Genomic DNA, 23,250 nt, shown 5'->3' with positions numbered 1-23,250 from the left:
TTAAACCACACACGAAACGGCATTGCTTGTGTACAGCGACCTCTAGTATACTTTAGCATTTACAATCGCAGTACCTCTTTCTCAATGACTTTCTCAATGTACTCGACAGTTCGGACTTTGGTCTCGCCGGTGGCGGGACACACGTATTCCTCCGTGCGAAGCGTTATTCTCTCGTCTAATAATTTTTCCTTCTCCTTGACGGCCAGTATCGGCCCCGGTTTTGTACGCAACGCGATACGTGGCAGGGGCCATTTCTATAATTTTTAAAGCCAATGTGACACACACCCCGATTAGACGTACACAATGCGCCAGCTAAGCGACATATACTCCCGACCTCAGATACATACGAGTTAAACAATTTGGTTTAGTTTAGTTCATTGTCTCACTGTTTCGAAAGCTATAATTTTTACTCTCAATGCAGAAATACAGTGTGAAGTAGTGAAGTCACGTATACCATGATACGTGATAAATGCATCACCAGGATATTTGAATGTTAATGACAATGATGTTAAAGACAACAAAACATGTATTAGATAATGGATTAACACATACATTCTGACATAGAAGTGGAATGAACATAAAATTAATAAAATGATAAATAGTTTAAACCATAAAATAATATGGATGAATATTAAATTAAAAGTTTGAAAGACATCGTTGTCTTTATTATTACAAAACAATTTTATTATAAATGTTCGTTCCACTGGAAATAGCTTTAGTTAATATCAATAGGACAGTCGACACATAATAAAGGTTAAATTTACCTCTGAAGGAGATCTGTCCCTCGGAGGTACTTCTCCTATGATGTCATGCGCCGGGCCCACCATGCTTTTAATTGCTTTTTGTGACTCAATTGCATCCTAAAATGTTAATCATTCAAGCCTCTTTATTCGAAAGCTATTGCCCTATAATATACTCGAACAGGAAATGTTTTGTTTTTAATTTCTAAAACATTACCTAATTTGTCAATAGTTTATAGATCCTTATCATCATAAACCCTACAGTTTGATATTTTCACACTTTTCTTAGTGTACCTAAGTACCTAAATTAGTTCCTTAGTGTACCTAAATTATCATATTTAAGGTAACGTTCAACTGACCAATACGTCGAACGTTGATGAAAGTTCTCGAGGTAAGGCAGTGTTTCAATTGAAATGGTCTGACTTGTGTTGGATGTAAGCACTTCTATAGTGCTTGTGTGTACGCATCTTTTTCACGTTTGTGTTTATCTGCTGCTTATCTATGTGCGCGTGTATGCCTATCTCTCTTCCTCTATAGGTGTGTGTGTGCGTGTGTGCCTATCTCTCTTCCTCTATAGGTGTGTGTGTGCGTGTGTGCCTATCTCTCTTCCTCTATAGGTGTGTGTGTGCGTGTGTGCCTATCTCTCTTCCTCTATAGGTGTGTGTGTGCGTGTGTGCCTATCTCTCTTCCTCTATAGGTGTGTGTGTGCGTGTGTGCCTATCTCTCTTCCTCTATAGGTGTGTGTGTGCGTGTGTGCCTATCTCTCTTCCTCTATAGGTGTGTGTGTGCGTGTGTGCCTATCTCTCTTCCTCTATAGTTGTGTGTGTGCGTGTGTGCCTATCTCTCTTCCTCTATAGGTGTGTGTGTGCGTGTGTGCCTATCTCTCTTCCTCTATAGGTGTGTGTGTGCGTGTGTGCCTATCTCTCTTCCTCTATAGGTGTGTGTGTGCGTGTGTGCCTATCTCTCTTCCTCTATAGGTGTGTGTGTGCGTGTGTGCCTATCTCTCTTCCTCTATAGGTGTGTGTGTGTGTACCCCGTGCAACAACGACGCACCTGTTCAAGCGAGCGCAGTCTAGCGGCTCGCCAGGCAGCCCGCCTCGCGGCCCGCTCGTGCTCGTCCTCGTGCTCGGACGGCGAGCGAGCTTGTCGCCGCCGTTGAGATTTTGCTGACGGACTCACGCCGCCCAGGGATACGCTGGAAGTGTGTGGGAAATGTTCGTAAAATATACAGTAGATACTAAATAATAATATTAAACATATATGTATAATACGATATAATATGCAAATCTTAACTTTGGATTTCTCAAATGATGAAAATAGTTTAAAACAAAGAAAGATGCATGGAATACGTCGTGTTCTTCGCTCACGATTTTACAAAAAGCACTACATGATTTTGTTTTCGTGGCCCGCTATGGCATTCTCTCCGATTCCAATTAATTTTCAATTATCTCCTGGACGGTTAAAATAATATTATATTAAAAAGCAATAGCGACAAAACAGAAACGTAACTATATAGATACTTGGTATTATTTCAAAATTATATATATTTAATTGATACTACATTTTATCCATCTACTTCAAATAACAGTAAATAGATCATACTACACAATATTTAAGTGTAATCCATTACCTATGGCCGTTCTCGTACGGCTCATCGTCGGAATGCTCGCTGTCTCCGCTGTGTCGGTCCTCCCCCGGGGACCAAGACCTGAGCTCGGAGCGAGATAACGACGCCATTTTCCTTTCCTCTTCCTGCTTCAATTTCTCCACCTCATCCGCCGACAGGAATGTGAAAACTTTTTCTGAAATTATAAAATAATTTTAGTACAGACCTGAAAATCATAACCCACATAAAAACTGTATGAATTTGTTTAAAAATATATTTACCTGGTTTAGGTGATGATTTGTGGCTTTCTTCCATTGCGTTTTCGAAAAACTTTTTCTTATCGCTGACAGATGCTTTCACAAATTTACCAGAATGAGGTGGGGAAGCCTGGGGAAACGAGGGTTTTAATCAAAATATAAAACAATAAAAACCAACTACAAATAAGTGACAATGTTTAAATAATGGTAAGAAGCATATGATATATACAAATAATGAGATCCCGTCACCAGGCAAACACCCATGCAGTTAATTAATATGAAATGAAAACATGAATTGCTACAATGAATAAAATAAAGATGTGTTAGGATATATTTTAAGCATGCAAAGTATAAAAAATGCAAGTTAAATCCGTACAAAATGAGGGGAAATGGGAGTGGGAACACTGATTCATGTGTGTTTTTAGTCAAATACTCGAACTGGGTTGTCGACGAACACAATCATAAGAAGCTGAGTGTTGGTGTGTGTGGATAAATTGCCGAACATCAATTATTACCTCGCCGGTGGCGAAGGATTTGGTTTTGCTGCTCCATGCGGGTTTGAGGGTTGGTGCAGGCGAGGAGCTCCCCTCTCTCATTGTTTCCAAACTTTTCGGCAAAATATCGTACTCAAAAGCACTCGTCACTTCGCCAAAACGTACTCTTCTCTCAGACTGCGCACTCTTAGGTCGATTACCCACAAGCGGACCAGGTTGTGTAAGATTAGCGTTTATGTCCTTGCTTACTGAAGTTACTAATGATGGTGATAAAGATTTTTGGGTTGAATATGTAGGTTTATGAGTGTTTTCAGGAACTACACACGTATAAGGATTGTATGTTCCCGCTACAGTAGTTAATGAAGGATAAGGATTGTAGGGCGGATACGTCGTCGAATGTACCATAGTAGATGATATATTTTTAACTCTTAAATCTTTCAATGATTGACTCTCATTTGACTTCGACATATCATCGAAATAATTTCTGTCTGGATGTAAATAGCAGGGAGAATTAGGCACGTGTGAGACTGTAGGAAGCGTTTTATATTGAGCATGAAGTAACGCAGGCGGTTCCGGTGCCGTACCTGGACTGACTGATAGCTCATTATAATATATTTCATCACTTTCTAATGAAGGAGGTTCGCTACGGAAGACTTGTGGTGAAGGCACATCGGAATATATAATAGATCGTGATGATTCATCACTACGTTTATTTGTAGGTTCAAAAGCCGGGAAAGCTTCATAATTTACGGGGGGTGGAAATTCAGTTTCTGGGGAATTCGTGGAGTTAGACGACTGCACGGTCGTCTCTGCCACGGTCGGCTCGGGCAGAACGATGCGTTCGGGGACAACAGCGATTAGCGGGACGTCTACGCCTTTTACGATGTCGTGAACTAATTGACTTTCACTTACTTTAGTGGCGAATAATGGCGGAGGGGGAATTATAAAATCTTCCGGCCGAACGACGGGCGTTAACTTTTTCGGTTCATGTGTCTCGACTGTAGTTTGGTGGCGGATTAGTAATGGCCTACTGTCGGAGCATGCATCGTTAGTATTCGAGCGGTCACTCGGGTCGCGGTCATGCAACTCATGCGATTCGGATAGCGAGGTCGGTCGTTTCGTGGGCGATATTATTTCATGTACGTCGTCGGAATCCGGCGTGAAACTAACTCGCTTGATTTGCGGTTTGCGGGGAACTTGAGGTTTCTGTTTGGCGGGTGGGTTGGGCGGGTGTTGCGGGTGTTGCGTGTGCGGGTGTGGGGCCGGGCTCGCGTCGCCGGGCGCGGGGGACGGCGTCTTCACTTTCTGTTCCGTGAACACCGCCAGCGGCGATAGCGGCGCCGCTTGAGAGCTAGACGACTAACCGGAACCAACACAATATACACTTTACTCAAATTGTTACTTAGCAATTGTAGACCGAAAGCTGAGAGTGCGAGAACTGAATAGATAATAGATATAAGTATTCCATAGATTGCTGGCTGCGGCGAAGCGACTTGCACGAAAACGCGTAATGTAAATAATTCGAAGAAAATAAACAGAATTTAGCTAATAACAAAAAATCTTCCAAAATAAATGATTTAAAGGCGCTAACTTAAATTAACAATTGTAAAGAGAGTAAGAGAAAAACACTATTTTCTGAAACATTATGTATTTAAGATCAACACTAAAATATAATTCCCATTTTCAATAATTTTGTATACAAATTGAAACATAAATTTTTATTCTAATAATAAAGTCACTTCAATCAACACAATTGAAATAATTGGCAGTCAATATTTTGGCAATACAATTTATGGAATTTTAACGAATAACATCAACAATTTTCTGAAGGCCAAAATTTAAGCTTGATATGTTAAACTTTTATTCGTGTTCGATATCCAATATGGGAGCACACACTTTATCGAAACAACATAATATACTATAAACGACTGCAAATAACATGAAATATACTATTAAAGTGAATAATTCAACAACTACGCTTATATAAAATTTAATTTTGGGAACACGTCATAAATCTAAAAAGAACATATAGGTTTCTAGATGTTTTAATAAGATATAAAAGCTATTGTAAAACCATGGAACTGTTTATACTAGTATAATATAGATAAGGCTGCAAGTGATCGAGACGATCAGCTAATCTATTTGTCAATAGTGTTGGAGAATATTGGAAATTTTATTTGTTTTTCTTGCGAGTTACGGACATTAAACGTTTTTGTAACGCGTCTATCCCTTTTATTTTACGTGTAGTTTTTACTCGTCCAACACAAAACTTGTACTGCAAAATATCCAAGATCCTCTAACACTACTTTTTTAGAACAATTTTTTGGAACATTATCGAGAGTATTATCAAGTGTAATTACAAAATCGTATCCAAAATTGCTGCAGAAACTACTCCAAGCTACCGAGAATATTGAGGTATATTTAAACTACTTTATTGGTCTTTTGGTTATTGTTCATTACCGTATATTTTGTTTTAGAATGCAGTCACGCCCATCACTATTGGTGTTATACAGTAAAAGCTAACAATACATGTAAAAATATATGGTATTAATCGAATACGGTATAAATGTTCACAAAAAGCGGTTACACTTCAGAAAATTTGAATACATCACCAAAATATATGTTATAGAAAGTATATTTGGAAGAATGTTTATTGTAAATTCCTCAAAGACGCTCTTATCAAATACATTAACACTGAAACACCACCACATTAACCGTTCAATATTTGTACGGAATATTGAAAACACATACACACTTTTTCACCACAGTATACAATAAGTATTACATGTAAACAATTAAAACAATATTGACAGACAAATGCAGAATAGCAAACATTAAAAATATTCTCCCAAAAATATTATCTATTTTATCATGAGACACAATTGCGAATAACAATACTTTTGCAAGACAATTTACAGTGTTCAATTATACTGAAGCAATACGAACAGACGAAATATAAAATATAATATTAAGTCACAGTTACATTTTGTAAGCAGGCCTTTTCAGCTGAATGAATGAACCATATTGTATGAATTTGATTTAAATACACAGCCACATCCGTTCATAATAACCTTAACAAGACGGTCTGACTACTAAAGTTACTTAAAACACTATCAAGTTATTGCGAGCGCAAAATAAATAACACACGTTGACAATGTTTGCTATTTAATATGAAATCGGAATATACATAGTTACATACGGGTCAGTGCGCGAATAAGATTATAGTGTACAATAATGATGCCTATTAAAACCTACAAGTACAAAACTCGCAATTCGACGGACTATCTATATTTACATCGTGTTGGACTGCACATATTATAGATATTATTGCTTACTAATTGTCTCTCTCCTGTCCTTGAGGGTATGCATTCTGCAACGGACGTAAGTAATCGTCAGTAAGCTGAACATCAATGATTCTAACACGATACAACATCTATAGAGTCGGGTACAAGACATTGATAAGTGTTTTCTTTGAATTTTATCCTTTCCCGGAAATTTTATACACATGCAATAACACATATCAACCAATTCCAACTAAATCACAATAACTATAAAAGAGAACAAACGGACAGTGATACTATAAAAGAATATAACCGATTACCTCCGTCACATTAATAGCTACGGATTAACATAGACTGCAACATTTATTTTGGAAGATAAATTGAAAGAGCACGTAATACAAGGATATTATTTTCATGCAAGCCATAAACTACAAGGTGCATGCCATCTTTTGGAAATCCACCGTGCAAATATTATACTGGATATTTTAATTGAAGATATTTATATAAAATATAATACAAAACTACATAAATCAACTCCATGCTATACATAATATTAGGAACATAATAATCATATAAAGGAGAATTTTCGTAATAGCTTCTCTAGTATATTTATCTATATAATAATAAATATGTAGAGCGATTATAATATTATTTTACTACATTGAATTTAAATTACAAAAATTTTAAATAGTGAATAATATTCATGTTTATAAATACTTTTGTAATTACAAATTTATTGAATACTACATTTATCGTATTTTATTACTAACTAAATACTATTATTTAATTAACTACTTAAATTAGCTTCTAATTGTTTATAACAATTGTCTATTTTATTTAAAAAGTCCGTCCAAAGTATGGTAAAAATCGGTTTCAAAATTAATGCTATATTAAATATTTATAACAAAAAGAAGGTTCATATTTGAAACTATTATTTTATTATCAACTTATAGATTTTATCATTTATAGTTGTAGTAGAATATTTTATATCTGCCATATTTTTATGGCAAATCCAAATCATGTAAGTCTAAAACACATTTATAAAATTTTCAAACGTGTCCACATTAAATATTTAACCTTCAAAACCAAAATCAAATTCTTAAAACTTTTAAATAAAATCCACTATTTTTCTTAAAGATTTTCAGGCATACTTCGAACGTCCTCCTACCCCTACCCCTACCGCTAGCAGTAGCACGTACACGTACGCCTCACTAGGTGCTAGCGTCGCGCGTGCGTGCGCGTGTCACTGACCTGAGGCTGCAGCGTGTGTTTGGACATCACCACTGTGGTCGTCTTGTGTTGCGGCTCTGGGGACGGTGGACCCGGCTCTAGGGCGATGCTTTCCACTGCGTGCACTATGTCCATCACCTGCAATTTAGTGGGGTTGGGTTAAGTGTTTGTTGTGTGGATGTTTAAATTCTTTTTTTCAACTCTACTTTCTGAATTAAGCGTCTTATAAATATTATGAATGGTTCTTAATAACCTAATACGCAGTAGGTAACTGTTTTATAATTAAAATATGCAACAGTATCAAAACTAGCTATAACTATTTGTATGGTAGGGCGAAACGTGTAGAAAATATAAAATACATATGATGAGAAAACAAGAGAAAATCTATCTTTTGATTATATTTCAAATAATTAGTGCACATACGTTATAATGGTTTAAAAATACAATATTTTATATACCTTTTCGGGTGTCGATTTTTCCCTCATTTCAGCAACTTGCCTATCGTGTTCGAATTCAACTATATCTTGCTGCGGGCTATGATCCTAAAACGAAAAAGAATATCATTGATGGCAAATTAAACAGCATGATAAAAACTCGAACTTCCTTAAGGTTTTATAACGATTATAATTGATAAAAATGTATTGCAACTCAGTGCTTTATAATATAGCAAAACAACAAAGTCGTGAACATAATTGAGTATTTGAATAAAAAAAAAAAATTATTTTTTGCATGTATTTTAAAACTTTATTATTAATAATATTGATATTTAATGCAAAATACTCAAAAAAAATGTTTTTCAATTAATTATAAGCAATTAAAAATTGATGAAATTTAAATTAAAATCACGTGACTATAAACGCGCCATGGCTGGTCACCATAGATGTGACGTCAAAATGTTATAGTTGTATACGTTTTTATATCAACTGCAAAGAGTGAAAACTAACATTATGACGTCACACGCGTCCGGGTGACGCTTCGGGAGTTGTCGGGGTGTTTTCGGTACTGGATTTAAAGACTAATTTTTATTTTGAAATAACTTTTGAATTATTGCAAAAAAAAAAAATTAAAAAAATAGTTTTGTTATAAAACTAATATATAATCTTTCCATTTAGCACAAAAAATTTTTTTATTCAAATACTCAATTTTGTGTATCTAGAATAACAATACAAAAACATTACCTTGCTTACACACTTTCTATTATCTATAAAAACAAACAAACCTGTTGTTGATGCATCGTTTCGTCTCTATCGAGACTGGAGGTGGAGTGAGACAGCGAACCGCCCGTCTCGGCCGTCCCGCTCTCGCTACCCGTCTGTGGCAACATGCACTAATTTCACACACTACATAATACCTTTATATATCAATTGATTACTACCATTTATGAAGAATATTTTTCCTTATTAAATACAAATTGAAATGACAAAAAATTTAATTCTGTTAGGAAGTAACGTGAAAAAGTAACTTAATAGTGCTTGAAATGGAATAAGTTTCATTTTGATATATACAGGTACTGAATGTTGTCTATAAAATTAATAAAATTACGGCTTAAAATAGTTATTTCGTTTATTACTGTGCAGAATAGCCAAGTGAATTCAATTATGAATTTTATTTCTAATTACTAGCTTTTTCGTACTGTATACAAAGTCTAGAACGTGTCGTGTATGAAAATTAAAACTTAGTGTGAAATTTATGTGATAATATAGCGCATACAAGCATCTAGTTTAATAATGCATCTAGAATTCTTTAATTTACGACTAGCAACAATCTGTGCAGATCTCGTAATGTTAATTCGTTGAAATAAAAGTTTACAACTATCTTTTGAAAGTTTTTTTTGAATTCGGTGCACTAGTTAATAAACTGTTTAGCTTTACAATGTTAGATACATATTCCTTACTAGCTTCCGCCCGCGACTCCGTCCGCGCGGAAAAATTAAGAAAAATTGAGATTTTTTTTACGCATTTTTCCGGGATAAAAAGTATCCTATTTTACGCCCAGGATAATAAGGTATAATAATACAAAGTTTCATCGAAATCGAACCGTTAGTTTTCACGTGATGCCTTCACATACAGACAAAAATTTTTTTGTATCACATATTTGGGTTTGGTATCGATCTAGTAACACCCCGTGCTATTTATTTTTTCAATATTTTCAATATACAGAATTGACCCTTCTACAGATTTATTATATGTATAGATGACTTATACTAATTGTAGTCACACACAATTACTAACTCACCGTAAACTTGTCGGGGCGCGAGTACCCGTGGCACACGACGAGGTGCAGCGGCGCGAGCGTGGCCGAGCGCAGTGCGTTCACCGCCTCGTTGTGCGTCGCGCCCAGCAGGGACACGCCGTTCACTTCCAGCAGCCGCATGCCCACCTGTAACGTACACATTAAATTATTATATACTAGCTTTCCACCCGCAGCTTCGCCCGCGCAGCCAAAGAAAAATCCGCATAGTTCCCGTTCCCGTGGGATATCCGGGATAAAACCTATCCTATTTCCCGGGGTATAAAGTAGCCTATGTCCTTTCTCGGGTGTCAAAATATCTCTATACCAAATTTCATGCAAATTGGTTCAGCACTTTAGGCGTGATTGAGTAAAACAGACAGACAGACAGAGTTACTTTCGCATTTATAATATTAGTATGGATTTATCTAGCTGATTGCTTGTTCATAGTTATTATACACTTCCAACACACTATTTGATCTTCCAAAACGGCACACTAACGTTGTGTGCGACTAGATAAGATGGCACGCTTCAACTATCATGAGCAAAACAGAGACAACTTGAAGTAGAATATTCAGACAGATTTTTAATTAGCAACATATCAACTTGCAACTCCCGGAACACTAATGACCTTGTTACTTATATTATAATATCATGACTTCCAGTAACAAAGTTCTTACATTTGTCAACTATTCGACACAACTTAGCTAGCTCTTTTCACTTATTCTGCAGTAATTTAACTAGTAAATAATAATAAAAATACGTACTTTAAGTCTTCCATCTCTTCTAGCCGCTCCACCGCTGTTAATTTTCGATATAAACACTCCTTCGTCGTTTGGATCATTCGGATTGCCGCGTTGCCCGTTCAATCCACCCTTAATATGCATACCAAGCTTCTCGCCCTCTTGCTTTATTATCGTTAACTCCTGCCAAACAAATCACTTTGTAAATATTTATTTTACTAGAATAACAATAATAGCTAGATCAAAATATTTATCAATGCAATAAGTATAACAAGCAACGAATTCTTAATTTACGCAATTTCAACTACACAAGCAGCCACAATTTACATGCAAAGACGTTGCCATGCATTTAACATCGAGTTTTGTAATAATTTATGGAACATATTGTCTTAATGCACTCACAACGACTTTCTAAACATCTATATAACTACGACAACATATAAGGACTTGATATTTGCATAAAACTTTTAATTTATGGAATTGTGAATTTAAAATGTGAAAAAAGCGAGGTTACATAGAACCATTTAAATCGTGATAGCTGAGCACACCAATTTCATTTGGGAAAGGGGACATTTATCTGACATATCAGTAAAAACACACAGATGTCTTTTCGGGTGAATAGTCACTTACAGTTACGTCAACAATCTCAACTTGAATGCGACCCTGAATTTGTGTCGCAACAGCCGTCGTACGCACGTGTGAAACAAAATGTTTTGTTTTTTTATATATACTTATCATTCTAAAGGCTTTCATATTATGTTTTTACATTCACTGCAAGTACGTAGAGTTCAGCACAGTCATAGCTTCAATCTATATACGGTTTATAAGCGTAATACATATTTGTCGTAACCGCCAATACTACGAAGCGTCAAATTCCTCTACTCAATTTCGTGTAGCATATTCGTTCATATAAATATTATATACTTGCAGTCATGCAGACATGGACCATTTTGCATATGTGTGGGTGTATCGATGTTATCAACATATTCACTTCTCATGTCATGTAAATTATACAGTGAAATGCATGTGTTAATCGACATAATTATTTCAAACAACATAAAGCTTATTATCACTCAATTTAAAATCTCAAACATACATAAACTTACTGCCATGACACAGGATCGCCAAGTCGAAAAATAAATACGTTATTAGCTACTATTAATAATATACTGTTGTAAGTTTTTCTGGGATTATTAATATCATACGTCATGCTTGGTTTCGCTAGACTTAATATTTTGTTTACAAACCGTTATAATGTAATTATATCAGCATATTACAAACAATATAAGTATCTATGATATAGAATATGCATAAAAAATCTTACTAGAATTTAATCATTACCTAAGTTAATATCTGTCTTACTCGTATATATTACACGTGCAATATAAATACTATTATTTCATTATCCATATAAGAAAGAACTGCGCAATTTCATACAAAACTTCCAAACATTTTATATAAAAGTGCGCAATCCGCATTGGCGCATCCTGTGTCACAGGGGCGGGCGTGTTCACACTGACCTGGAAGCCGAGCGGCAGCGGGTCGTGTCGCACGGTCAGTGTGAGCGTGGCCCCCGGTTGCAGCAGCAGCTGTACCGCGTCGCGGTGGGAGGAGCCTGTCAGTTCTGTTCCGTTCACTTTGACGAGACGGTCGCCCATGCGCAGCTTGCCGGACCGAGCCGCCACGCCGCCGGGAACGATCTGGGGAAATTACATTATCCTTACTAATACGATTTTATAAATGCAAGGTTAGAAAGAAAGTTCTGAAATCTGATATCTGAATATGATATCTGGAAGCTAGGAAGAGTGACATAGGCTTCTTTCTACCGAAGTAAAAGATTTTGTTCCCATGAGGTGAGCTTTTTAAGTATAGTTGAGTTTGAGACAATTTGTTAATGTATTATTACTATTAAAATTTCTAAGAAAGAAATAAAATGTTAAATTAAGTTTACTAAGTAATTAATACACTTACGTGAGATATAAATATTCCAGGTTCCTTGGCTCCGAATGGCACACACGAATGATCCGTTCCACCGATTATACTGAATCCTAGAGAGCCGCCTTCTTTAACTAATGTCACATCCTAGAACAATCGACAAAGCCGTGTTTAACTTCTATAAAAGCGTTTTACCTGCACTTAGGTCTACTCCTGTTTGCATTCGTGTATAAAATGTATGTAATACCTATGATTACGTTATTAATATATTATGTGTTCAAAAAATAATGTTTCATCGAAATTTCGCGGAAAGAAGCTCAATTTTCCACGAAGTTACGATTGGCATTTTATTTCTATAGTATATATTAATGAAAAGCTCAACTCTCAATGCAATATTGATGTTGAATTGATGGAATTCTGATTTTAAGACCTTCAAATGTAATAATTTACGTATTACGGTTCGGAACCTCAAAAGAAAAAAATCACTTTGTTGTCTGTCTGTCTGTCTGTGTCGCGAGACCGATTCGCGCTTGGCCCGTTTTTTTTATCTGTCGTTTCACTGTCAGAAGTCGTTCATTAATCATTTTTAGGACGTTAAGATCCGTCCATATATCCACGATATGGGATACTTCTTTTGTGCGATTGCGACCCTATTCAAAATCAATACTAATTTTTTATTGCAATATTTAATATACATTAAAATTTTCAGAATACGTAATGCATTTTAAATAAAAAAAAAAACACAAGTTGGGGCATCTCAATCATTTATAGAACTAAATCTGGCTTGTAAGTTTTCATGATAGCATTTTCAATCGCAATACATACTAATTTTCTATTTTTATTTATATACTCCAGTAACTATTAAAGTTTTCATGAATGAGTCTAAAATCTAGACCTTTTTCAATAATATGACAATAAAAACGATTACTATCTCAAAAATACTATTCTGGTGTCAATAATTATTAAATATTTTATTTATAAAAGTTGTGTTACGCTAAGTACTAGCATACATAAAATCTTTAATATGATATTAGCAGCTGACACGAACACTTCATTTTTTTTTTCAGAATTAGCTGCACACAAAATGTAGATGAGACAAATGTAGTCTTAGGTATATTTATTTAATGTTACTGGGTGAAACTATACAAATATAGAATTAAAATGCTTCAAAAACTTATACCCCTCTCCCCTCAACATCTTGTTGAATTTTATATTTACAGGTAACATTGCTTAGTCCGTTTTTTACTGATTTGTCTAGACCAACCAATTTTGGCGGTTCCCTTTTATAATTTATATCGGTATATACGATTATGAGAACCGATTAGTTTTTGTTTTTTCTAAAAGTAAATAGAATCATAGATTATCAGTTTATTAAATCAAATTAAGCCCTTTTAAATTTTCAGAATTATTATTAGGTAAGCAATAGTATTTTTTAAAAGCTTTTTTAATTTTGAACCAACTTCAAAAAAGGAGGAGGTGGTTATTTTAATATTATTTATCATTCCGCCTTTAACCGATTTATTATTCCACCATTAACCGATTTAATATCCTTTAATAATGATTGACTGATTGTCCTGAAAACAAACAATTCCTTGGGGCAGTTATTGTAATTACCATTTCCAATTCATCATTACTGAACAGACTCTATATTAACATTACAGGTTTAACCCAGTGAGCCACAAGCGGCCCGATCGGTCCCAGACACAATAGATTTTCTATTGTGTCTGTGGTTCCGGGGCCTGAGTTACTACAGCATATTTATGTACCAACATATAAAAAAGTACAACTCCTTCGATTAATTTATAAGGCAAATGTTTTTCCTATTTTCTGAAAATGTATCTGGACTAGAGCCTTTTTATTGGATCAATGGACCATTTGACATATTTGGAAGTTTTATAACGATATTAAAATAATATGTAATAAATCAAAATGTTTAAAGTGACTGCACATATGTGAATCAGTACCGTGAACGGCCTTGATTCACATATTTAATAATATGTAATGAGTGTCCGTAAAAAAGCAATGTAGAGTTTATTCCTAAAACATATTTTATTTTTGGATGTTGTAATTATTGTAAGCAGTGTAATTATTTTATTTTTGGGTAGAACTGACTAAAGCATAATATTCTGAGATTGACGTGTGGGGGTAAGGAGCTACGTATATACTTGGTAACAGTAACAGTACATACGTACATACTTGGTAACAGCATATGAATAAATAAAACACCTTGATCGTATATAAACAACGCATATTATGACGCCATAGGCCCATAGGGCACAGTAAGCCGTGAGGCGATCTAGCAAACATCTTACTTCAATAATGAGCGGCGCGACGAGGTGGTTATCGGTGACCCTGGTGACCGTGGTCTCGGTGAAGGTGGACTTGGTGATGGTCTCGGTGACGCGGCCGAGTGTGGGGGGCCCCGGCGGGGGCAGCGCGGGGCCCGCGGGCCTCTGCACGGTGATGCGCACGCCGCGCTCCGGGGGCTCCGGCGCGGCGCGCGGGGCCCCCAGGAAGTGCGCCGGGATCATCGCTTGGAACTCCTCGCTCGTGATTGGCCGAGACGGCTGCGCGTACACGTTCACATCGCATCAGTGATCGCGTTTTGTGAAAGAAGTCCCGGCTTATGAGTGTTGTGAATTAACTACTGATGGCTTAACTATCTTAATTATCGCTTATGATGAATTTACTTTTTATTTACTTATTAACACTATAATTAAATAATCATGTTTTGTCGCAAAATCCTTTTAGGTTTTTGATGTGATTTTTATTCATCAATAGTCACAATTACCAAGGTTAACCTTACTCATATTTTTTACTTATTTGTTTTTCACATTTAAACAAAACAATACCTAAGTAACAAATCAGTAATTAATAAAATTTTGTCTACGTTACATATCTACTGGTAAGAAATTTTAGGGACTGCGAGACTTCTTTCGTAAAACGCCTACATGATTTGAATATTGGTAATTTTTCACATTTAATTTTCTGTGATTCAAATGTAAAAACTTGCCAATGGTTTTTTTTCCACTCTTACTCACAAATCTTGTTTGTAAAAATAAACATGTCACATCACTTGAATTGCGAACGTATAGTGCCTAAAGATCTCAGCACGATTTTTTTTACTGGACTACGAAATATTTAATCCTAAATTTACATATATGACGACGAAGTTTTCCATACTCACACGTATCTGTAATTTATCAAATCCAGATATTAGATATATGCGCTTTTTTAAATACACAATAGATATGTTAAAACACAATGATTATAATGAGGCATAAACATGATGGTCATTAATATAATATTTGGATTTGAAACACTTACATAGTTTCGTAATATGCTGCATGATATCCAAGCGTAAGATCTACATCTACACAAAATGCAATGAAGAATCGTGGCAGAACCAAACGGTCCCGAATGATATCGCACCTTATCATCATGAAATATGAGCTCTTTATTTCAAGACGAAACGGATGTGACATCTTCGAAAACCGTCGGTCTGAACGAATCATAGGTACATATAATATGGTGTGCTATTGCCGCGTATACAGTGTAAGCTAGAACATTGTAAGCATGGATGTGAACGTGTTAAGCCGTAACCTTCACCGTGTGGGGGGGGGGGGGGAAATGCGTTCTCACCTGAATGTCGTCGAATACGTCGTCGTTAGAGCCGTGCAATTTATTCGCGCCAGGAGTTAAAGGCGTGCTCGCACTGTTAGTTGATTTCCTTTCCGCCTGCGATCAACAATCAATTATTAAGACGCGAAGCAAGCCGGACTTCGCAAGCCGCTACTGTCAATTTGCTACAAATTTACACTATTCGACTACATTAAACTATGTTTTCAACCGACTGAAACATTTATTAAAAATTTACAATTTTAGTGTCGATGTTTCGGAATGAATTGATGGTTCTTTATGTTAGAATATGGTTACAAAGAAAGAACCATAAAATCACATGGTAGGTACAATTGCCAATTTTTGTTGGTTATCTAATTACTGCAATAAACAAAGCTATTCACAGAATCGTGTCGTCTCCAAAACCTTACCGTTCCGTTAGTTTGACTCAGTTTTCTTGGTGCGGGTTGCGGCGGGGCGACATTCGGTGCGTACTTGGGTTGCGGTTGTGGTTGCGGTTGCGTTATCGGTTGCGTTTGCGGTTTCGGTAGCGTTTGTGTTTGTTGGTTCGGCGGTATCTGTGTAACCTGCGGTGCGATCTGAGTAGTTACACGCGGCATCGTGTGGTTGTGTGCGGGTGTGGGTGATACGTGATTCGAGATCGGTTTCGTGGTGTTAGTGACGTTCAAGTTTTGCTGGCTAGTTTTGTGCTCTCTCACTTCTTCCGATGTTGACTTTCTCGATAGGATCTCCGCTGAAATTATTAACATTAACTGATTTAAATTTTTTGTTAACTTAAGTATATAATAAAAATAACATAGAAAATAATGCTGATGAAAATTTGTTAATATATAAATAAAAATAAGTTCGAAAATTTTCAAAAATACGGTTTGTTTTTATTCAAATTAAGATTATCTTCAAATACAAACCTTGTTCTGGCGTGATGGTTCTTTGTAAGACGAGCCTCACAAATCTTTCGTGTCCCGTGAGCATGGCTACTGCTTGGTCGTGTGTTGCATTATCCATATCGACGCCGTTTATCTGTAAGAAGAAGTAAAGTAGAGATGACTTACAATATTAAAAATAATTATTTCCATTGTGTACAATACAAACCCCCGAAAAATAACCAACAAAATGAATAATAAAACATGAATTAGAATATAACTATTAATTTTTTATCTGTATTATAAAACACGTATTTGTGTTTACGCATATTGTGTAAGCGCGCACATGTGCGTGCGTGATCGTATACACATGCGTGTATGAAATGCCATTATATGTTTCAGTTTATGTAAGTGTGCGTCTGTTTGAGTGTGTGTGCGTGTACACACAGCACGTGTGTGTGTACGCACCGAGACGAGGCGGTCGCCGACGAGCATCTTGCCGTCCTTGGCGGCGGCGCCGTGCGGCGAGACGCGCGACACGTAGAGCGCGTGGCTGTCGGCGCGGTACGGCGGCGAGCCGCGCCCGCCCGCGATGCTGAACCCCAGCCCCGCGCCGTCGCGGATCAGCGTCGTGTGCACCAGCACCTTCTGCTGGTACGCTGCAAAATAAATACTTTTAAGTGAACACGTATTACCATAAAACAGGATAACAATAATAACAAGAGAAAAACGAACGCAAGTGCATTGAAGTGAAACAGAATTTCGTATAGGTTTCTACCCTAATAGCCATCACATGACAAGTGATAACTGCGTTAAAAACAACCGACTTCAAACATGCACTTGCAACATTTACAAATACAGACAAAAATGCTCATGAAATAAAAACTACTGGGCCTATCCGGATAAAATTTTTATGGGACTAATTCGACACCATTCCGCATCGAACAAAAAAATAATCCCATAAATCGGTTCAGAAACACCTCGGAGTAATCGGTGTACATACATAAAAAGAAACATACTGGTACAAAATCGGTTAAAAATATGCACTCTATATTGCAAAATTGGTCAAAATTTTTAAAAATCATTCTATTCAATTCTGTAAAGTCAATGTCAAACTGTCTTCATGTTTTTGAATCCCAAATAAATGAGACATTTAATAGTATCTTGTGACATAGCAAAAATATAGCCGGTTGCGAAAGAGAAATTAAAAATGTTTGCTGCACGTTATCTAGTATCTGTTTTCTCTTGGTAATTGTAATTTTCCGTTTCCAAAATAGCGTAATTATACAATTTTATCTTACCGGGTGGTACATAAGGCTGCGTAGCTGGCGGCGGCGAAGCCTGCAGCCGCTGGTAGTGCGCGGGCTGCGGCTCGGGCTCGGGCGACACGTTCGTCACTATCGTGTGTATCACGTGCTCCTTCTGCTCCGGCTCGAACTCTTGCGCGTACGGGTTGCTGATGATTAGCGCTTTGGGCACGCCTCGACCCGTTTGGATCTAAAGTATTTATGCATGTTGTAAGTAAATAGCAAACATATTTTTATATCACTGTTTTTTAAAGTGAAACTTTTATTACATCGTCTCAAACTTTTTGGTCTGTATAGCGCATGTCGCGTGTATCGCGGCTGCCGAGTAGGTATACCTACTCGGCACGCGACATGCGCTACACAAAGCAGTGTTCGGAACCGTTCGAACAGTTTCACTTTTACCGTGGTTTCATAAAACCACACAACATTTTTTTTTTTATGAAAGATAATACGTAAGTTATAAGTTACATGATGCCAAATAAAGACTATTTACATTTCAATGTCATCAATGAAGGATATTTTGTTGAATTAAACTATCGTTTAAATTAGAACAGCGTTTAAAATTTCTCAGCTAATTAATGCCCTTTATTCTTTCAATGGGCAAATGTATGCGCAAATGTAATATCAAAGAACCGATTGCCCATTTCTATAAAAACATTCTATTTCAAATGCAGGATGTCAGTATTCTAAATAACAAATCAGAAAAGTCTATTATTTTGAATATGTACAACATTCAATCTTCAACAAAAAGTAGAAAGCCAAACATTGATTAGATCTCGTCATTCCCGCGTTCTTGCATCACGATCCACGAGCACAGATAGCGTATAGCGGATAGCGGGCAGCAGATAGCGCTGGAATGTTATTACCTGTCCGTTCTCGAGCGTCGATACCGTATCAGCGGTCGATACTGAGTGATGGCTAGCGCCGCTCGCCGCGCGGCTGTGTGTTCTGCAAATTGATTCATTTTAATTGAAAAAAAATAAATAATAGGTTTTTTGTATCACAACTTCAATTAACAGTATCCATGAAGACATTAATTTATTTCAGTATTAATAATTAAGTGCCTTAAGCAGGTAGGTAAATAATCTGAATTTTAGGTTTCCAGGTCCACATAATGTTAATATAAATTTGATCACGACAAATAAAAAAATATTTATGATAGGACAAATTGAAATTCAACACAGTCATTATTTTATCGGGTAAAGGAATTCTTTATCTGCTTATAAACAACAATCTCCTATTCTAAGGAAAATGTCTAGTGCTTCGCGGAATAGCATTTGATTGGCGTATTCGACTTTTTCAACAAGTTTGACTATTCCTTATCTTCTGATTACGATATGAGTAAAACCACATTAGTAATACAGATTGGAGTAGGTATTTCCATTCATCAGATCAGTCAACTTTAAAGGATTTTGCTCCCAAAACATTTCCCAACAGAATTTTTCTTTACTTTGAAATTATAAGCCAACTTTAAGATTGATTTTATTTCCATAATTTTCCATCACCCGATCCAATCTTACCTCGTCGACGTGGGCGATTCCCTGGTCACGACCAGAGTGAGCGTTTGGCCGCTAGCTTTAAGCACCTCAACCGCGTAGTAGTGGTCCACATCTACCACCGACGTGCCGTTCACCGACAACACTTTATCACCGACCTGTAAAGTGCAATAAGTGAAATGCGGTCACGAACGCGCCCTTTACAACGTGCTAACAACCGTAATATTACCTGGAGCATCTTTAATCTATATCTTACAATAATAAAATTGGACTGTTTGTTTCTTATATACAAATAACCGCGTCTTACTAAATATAACAAAATATAATATATATTTTTTTTAATATTATATGTATATTTTTTTTCTACCTTACTTTCACTGATAAATGACTGATGTAATATGGAGAAGCTTAGGCTACTTTTACATGATGTTCCCACAGGAACATTAGGATTAAAAGGAAAAACTTTAAGACATTTAAGCGGGACAGAAACCATTTCTCAGTAGATATGTGAATAGGTAAGAAAATTTTTGCACAATGTACGTGTTGATTTCATTCTTTATGAATTAAATGCAAAATATAGCACTTGAATTAAAATACCAGGTGTGGCATCTCTTATCTATGTGTTTCGATAATTCACACTTATAATTATTATTTGCGATAATACCCATATTTAAGTAAATAATGACATCATGACCATAATTGTCGTGTTCAATTATGTTCTTATCGTGATAGCACGAGTTTTGACTGTAAATTACGTTTACAACTAGAATATTCGCATTTGTTTATTGTGTACATTCGATAGTGATAAAAATCTATACAGGAAATAAAGATAGCAGTCATTTCTTATACTAAAGTATTATAGACATGAAATATATTAATTAAATACGTATAAGACTAGCTACGCTGACAAGTAATAGAAATCTTAATTAAATGAGCAATCGTCTCCCATTAATCCAGTTAATGTTCTAGTTTACTCACAGAAAGATTATCACTGCAATTAATTGCATCAACAGTTATATGTTAACACATACCAGAATAGTTCCAGTTATATTAATGCTATGCTTTATTAATATCATCACTAGACATCGGATTATATGCATTTGCATATTTGCATATGCAAATGCATAAAACTCTCTAATTACGGCGTTAGTGCATATTTTAGCCTTTTTCCCCAATCGTGCATATTTCGTGCATAAATCGTTAAGTAGCGGGAGTTTTGATTGGTCGACTCCAATCAGAACGCTCAGCGAGTAAACAAACCCTATTTTGGCATGGTAAAATTGCAAAAAATTACAAAATGGGCTCCATTTTAAGTAAATTTTGAGCCATTCAAAATAGGGTTAGATTACCCTTTTGGGGCTAAAAACGTAAAACACGGGTTGAATTCCAAAAAAGGGCTAGATTTAGCCCGGAAAGGTCTAAGGTGGCAACACTGGGCTCGCGGGTGACAAACGTCACAAATTTGCGCTCGAAAATTTGGTAAAAATGCTTAATTGTATATTGGCACAAAAACTATAATACTCAATTTCAAGAAAATTTCAATGTTTTTGTACAATCTTTGATTTAAATATATAAAAATACTAAGGTTTTTTTTTTTTATTTATATGTGCATATTTTAGGCATATCAGTCGTTTTTAGTGCATATTTCGGCCTTTTTTAGTGCATATTTGCATGCATATTTTGGCATTTTGTTAGTGCATATAATCCGATGTCTAATCATCACATACATATTTGCGTGTAAAATTTAGTGAATAAACAACAAATTAATTTCAATAATCAATTAGGTATTAAAATAAATTGTATCCACTATCAATTTCTACATAAAGAAACTGAGCAAATATCATTTGATCGTAAATCTTTGCGAAAATACGCACACATTTAAAGAAGACTACGAAGATATTCACAAAGAAGTAAATTCAAACATATGACCAGTGTGTCGAAACTCAAAGACATTTCACAACAGACAGCGTACATACCCTAAGTCCAGCCAAATAAGCCGGTCCATTGGGGGTGACCCGCGATATGAAGATGCCCTCATCGTCGCCGATGTACGGAGTGGAGCCCCTCCCGCCCGCTATGCTGAGCCCGAGCCCGCCCGCCGCCCGCGCTATCCGCACTTCCATACATTTCTGGTCGTTCACTATACGCGCTTCGCTCTCCGGACGGTCCGATACTGACTCACCTGTAAAAACATAACTCTTTATATGTTTGTCTAGAATAAGAAATTTTGAAAAAAAAACTAACAATTGTCCACAGTATGAAAAATAGGGAAAAACTTGAGATGATTCATGTAATAAGAATATCGCTTACTCTATTATGCGGTATGTTATAACAATGTAATCAGACAGCTTCTTGTCACATAGATGTAAACAACAATATTATATTCATCCATTAATATTCACGATGCGCCTGCGGCGTTGCGTACAAGGAGCTACCAGTAAGTAAATATAAAATAAAAGCCAGTAGATAAACGAAATACAATTATCATCGGTTTAATGTACTTCAATTGTTTTTCCAAATTTTTACAGGAAATAATTTCATTTTAAACTAAGTACGTCACGTACACGGTAATAACTATGTAATGTATGTTCATTTAAACAATAGAGCAATATTTTAAATAGCAGAGCAATAGTTTCTTAAAAATTAATTAAATATCGAAGGACATTCAATATATTGTATTGTTGAAACTGTTAGACAATGAGGACGTTATTAACGACCCGTAGAATAACAAAAGTATCGTACATATATGTAAATACTAAAGTATTGTATATGTATATGTGTAAAATAAATGTATGCCTAAAGGCATACATTTATTTTACACATATACATGTGTTAATAAACATATGCCTGCATAACTTTAAAAACGATGGTATTATTTTACATATAGACGAGTGGATTTTAAAAACTAGGTATGTACCTAGTATATTTTTATGTTTATATGGACTATGGAGCGCAGGCTATGTACTCAAACGCAAACGTAATCCTGCCCTACTACCAGGAAGGTATGCAATTAGCGAACAAGGTCTTGTCCCCTCGATAATTAAACGTGGGTGTTACAAAGGGCACGCTACAAGAGTCATTACTGTTCACTCGATAATTCATGTTAACTAATGCACTCAAGGATGCCGCGAATGCTGCAGAATACAAGGTCAAATTTTTCATTAAGCACAATGGGTAACCATTCTCACGAATGAAACATGAAATGAAGAATGACCAAAGAAATTCCTATTCAAACGACAACAATGCAAAAATATTAAACACTCATTGACTTTGTAGTGCTATTTATACGGTTCTTTAGATAATGAGATAAGGCTTTGCATATGTTTATTTATGTCCTACTTCTTCGTCATCTTCGTCCTAAGCTACATTATAGTCTAAAAAACAACTAGGTAGGTACTTTGTATGCATTTGTTTTTACAGATCCTTCGCG

The 23,250-nt window shown here is 36.0% G+C and overlaps 1 protein-coding gene across 9 annotated transcripts in view; it reads right to left on the bottom strand.

The window, feature by feature from the left end:
• The window catches only part of LOC123694985 (protein lap4), a 74,427-nt gene that overhangs the window by 2,131 nt on the left and 49,046 nt on the right, over nt 1-23,250 (bottom strand). For 5 of the 9 annotated variants that reach the window (XM_045640642.1, XM_045640643.1, XM_045640645.1 and 2 more), the window contains 22 exons: nt 21,797-22,002; nt 19,845-19,978; nt 19,191-19,272; nt 18,319-18,514; nt 17,486-17,676; nt 17,063-17,174; nt 16,565-16,887; nt 16,158-16,253; nt 14,828-15,082; nt 12,552-12,662; nt 12,101-12,280; nt 10,605-10,763; nt 9,844-9,987; nt 8,828-8,920; nt 8,067-8,150; nt 7,630-7,746; nt 3,119-4,456; nt 2,628-2,733; nt 2,371-2,542; nt 1,794-1,935; nt 765-860; nt 75-254 (listed from right to left, as the gene is read on the bottom strand). In XM_045640642.1, coding sequence (XP_045496598.1) covers nt 75-254; nt 765-860; nt 1,794-1,935; nt 2,371-2,542; nt 2,628-2,733; nt 3,119-4,456; nt 7,630-7,746; nt 8,067-8,150; nt 8,828-8,920; nt 9,844-9,987; nt 10,605-10,763; nt 12,101-12,280; nt 12,552-12,662; nt 14,828-15,082; nt 16,158-16,253; nt 16,565-16,887; nt 17,063-17,174; nt 17,486-17,676; nt 18,319-18,514; nt 19,191-19,272; nt 19,845-19,978; nt 21,797-22,002 — 4,517 coding nt within the window. The remainder of the gene's footprint in view (nt 1-74; nt 255-764; nt 861-1,793; nt 1,936-2,370; nt 2,543-2,627; nt 2,734-3,118; nt 4,457-7,629; nt 7,747-8,066; nt 8,151-8,827; nt 8,921-9,843; nt 9,988-10,604; nt 10,764-12,100; nt 12,281-12,551; nt 12,663-14,827; nt 15,083-16,157; nt 16,254-16,564; nt 16,888-17,062; nt 17,175-17,485; nt 17,677-18,318; nt 18,515-19,190; nt 19,273-19,844; nt 19,979-21,796; nt 22,003-23,250) is intronic. The other 4 variants (XM_045640649.1, XM_045640648.1, XM_045640647.1 and 1 more) reach the window with 2 other exon arrangements.

Source organism: Colias croceus, chromosome 10 (genome assembly GCF_905220415.1).
Source record: "Colias croceus chromosome 10, ilColCroc2.1".
NCBI classification, from domain to species: Eukaryota; Metazoa; Arthropoda; class Insecta; order Lepidoptera; family Pieridae; genus Colias; species Colias croceus.
This window is presented reverse-complemented; position numbering and strand designations above follow the sequence as displayed.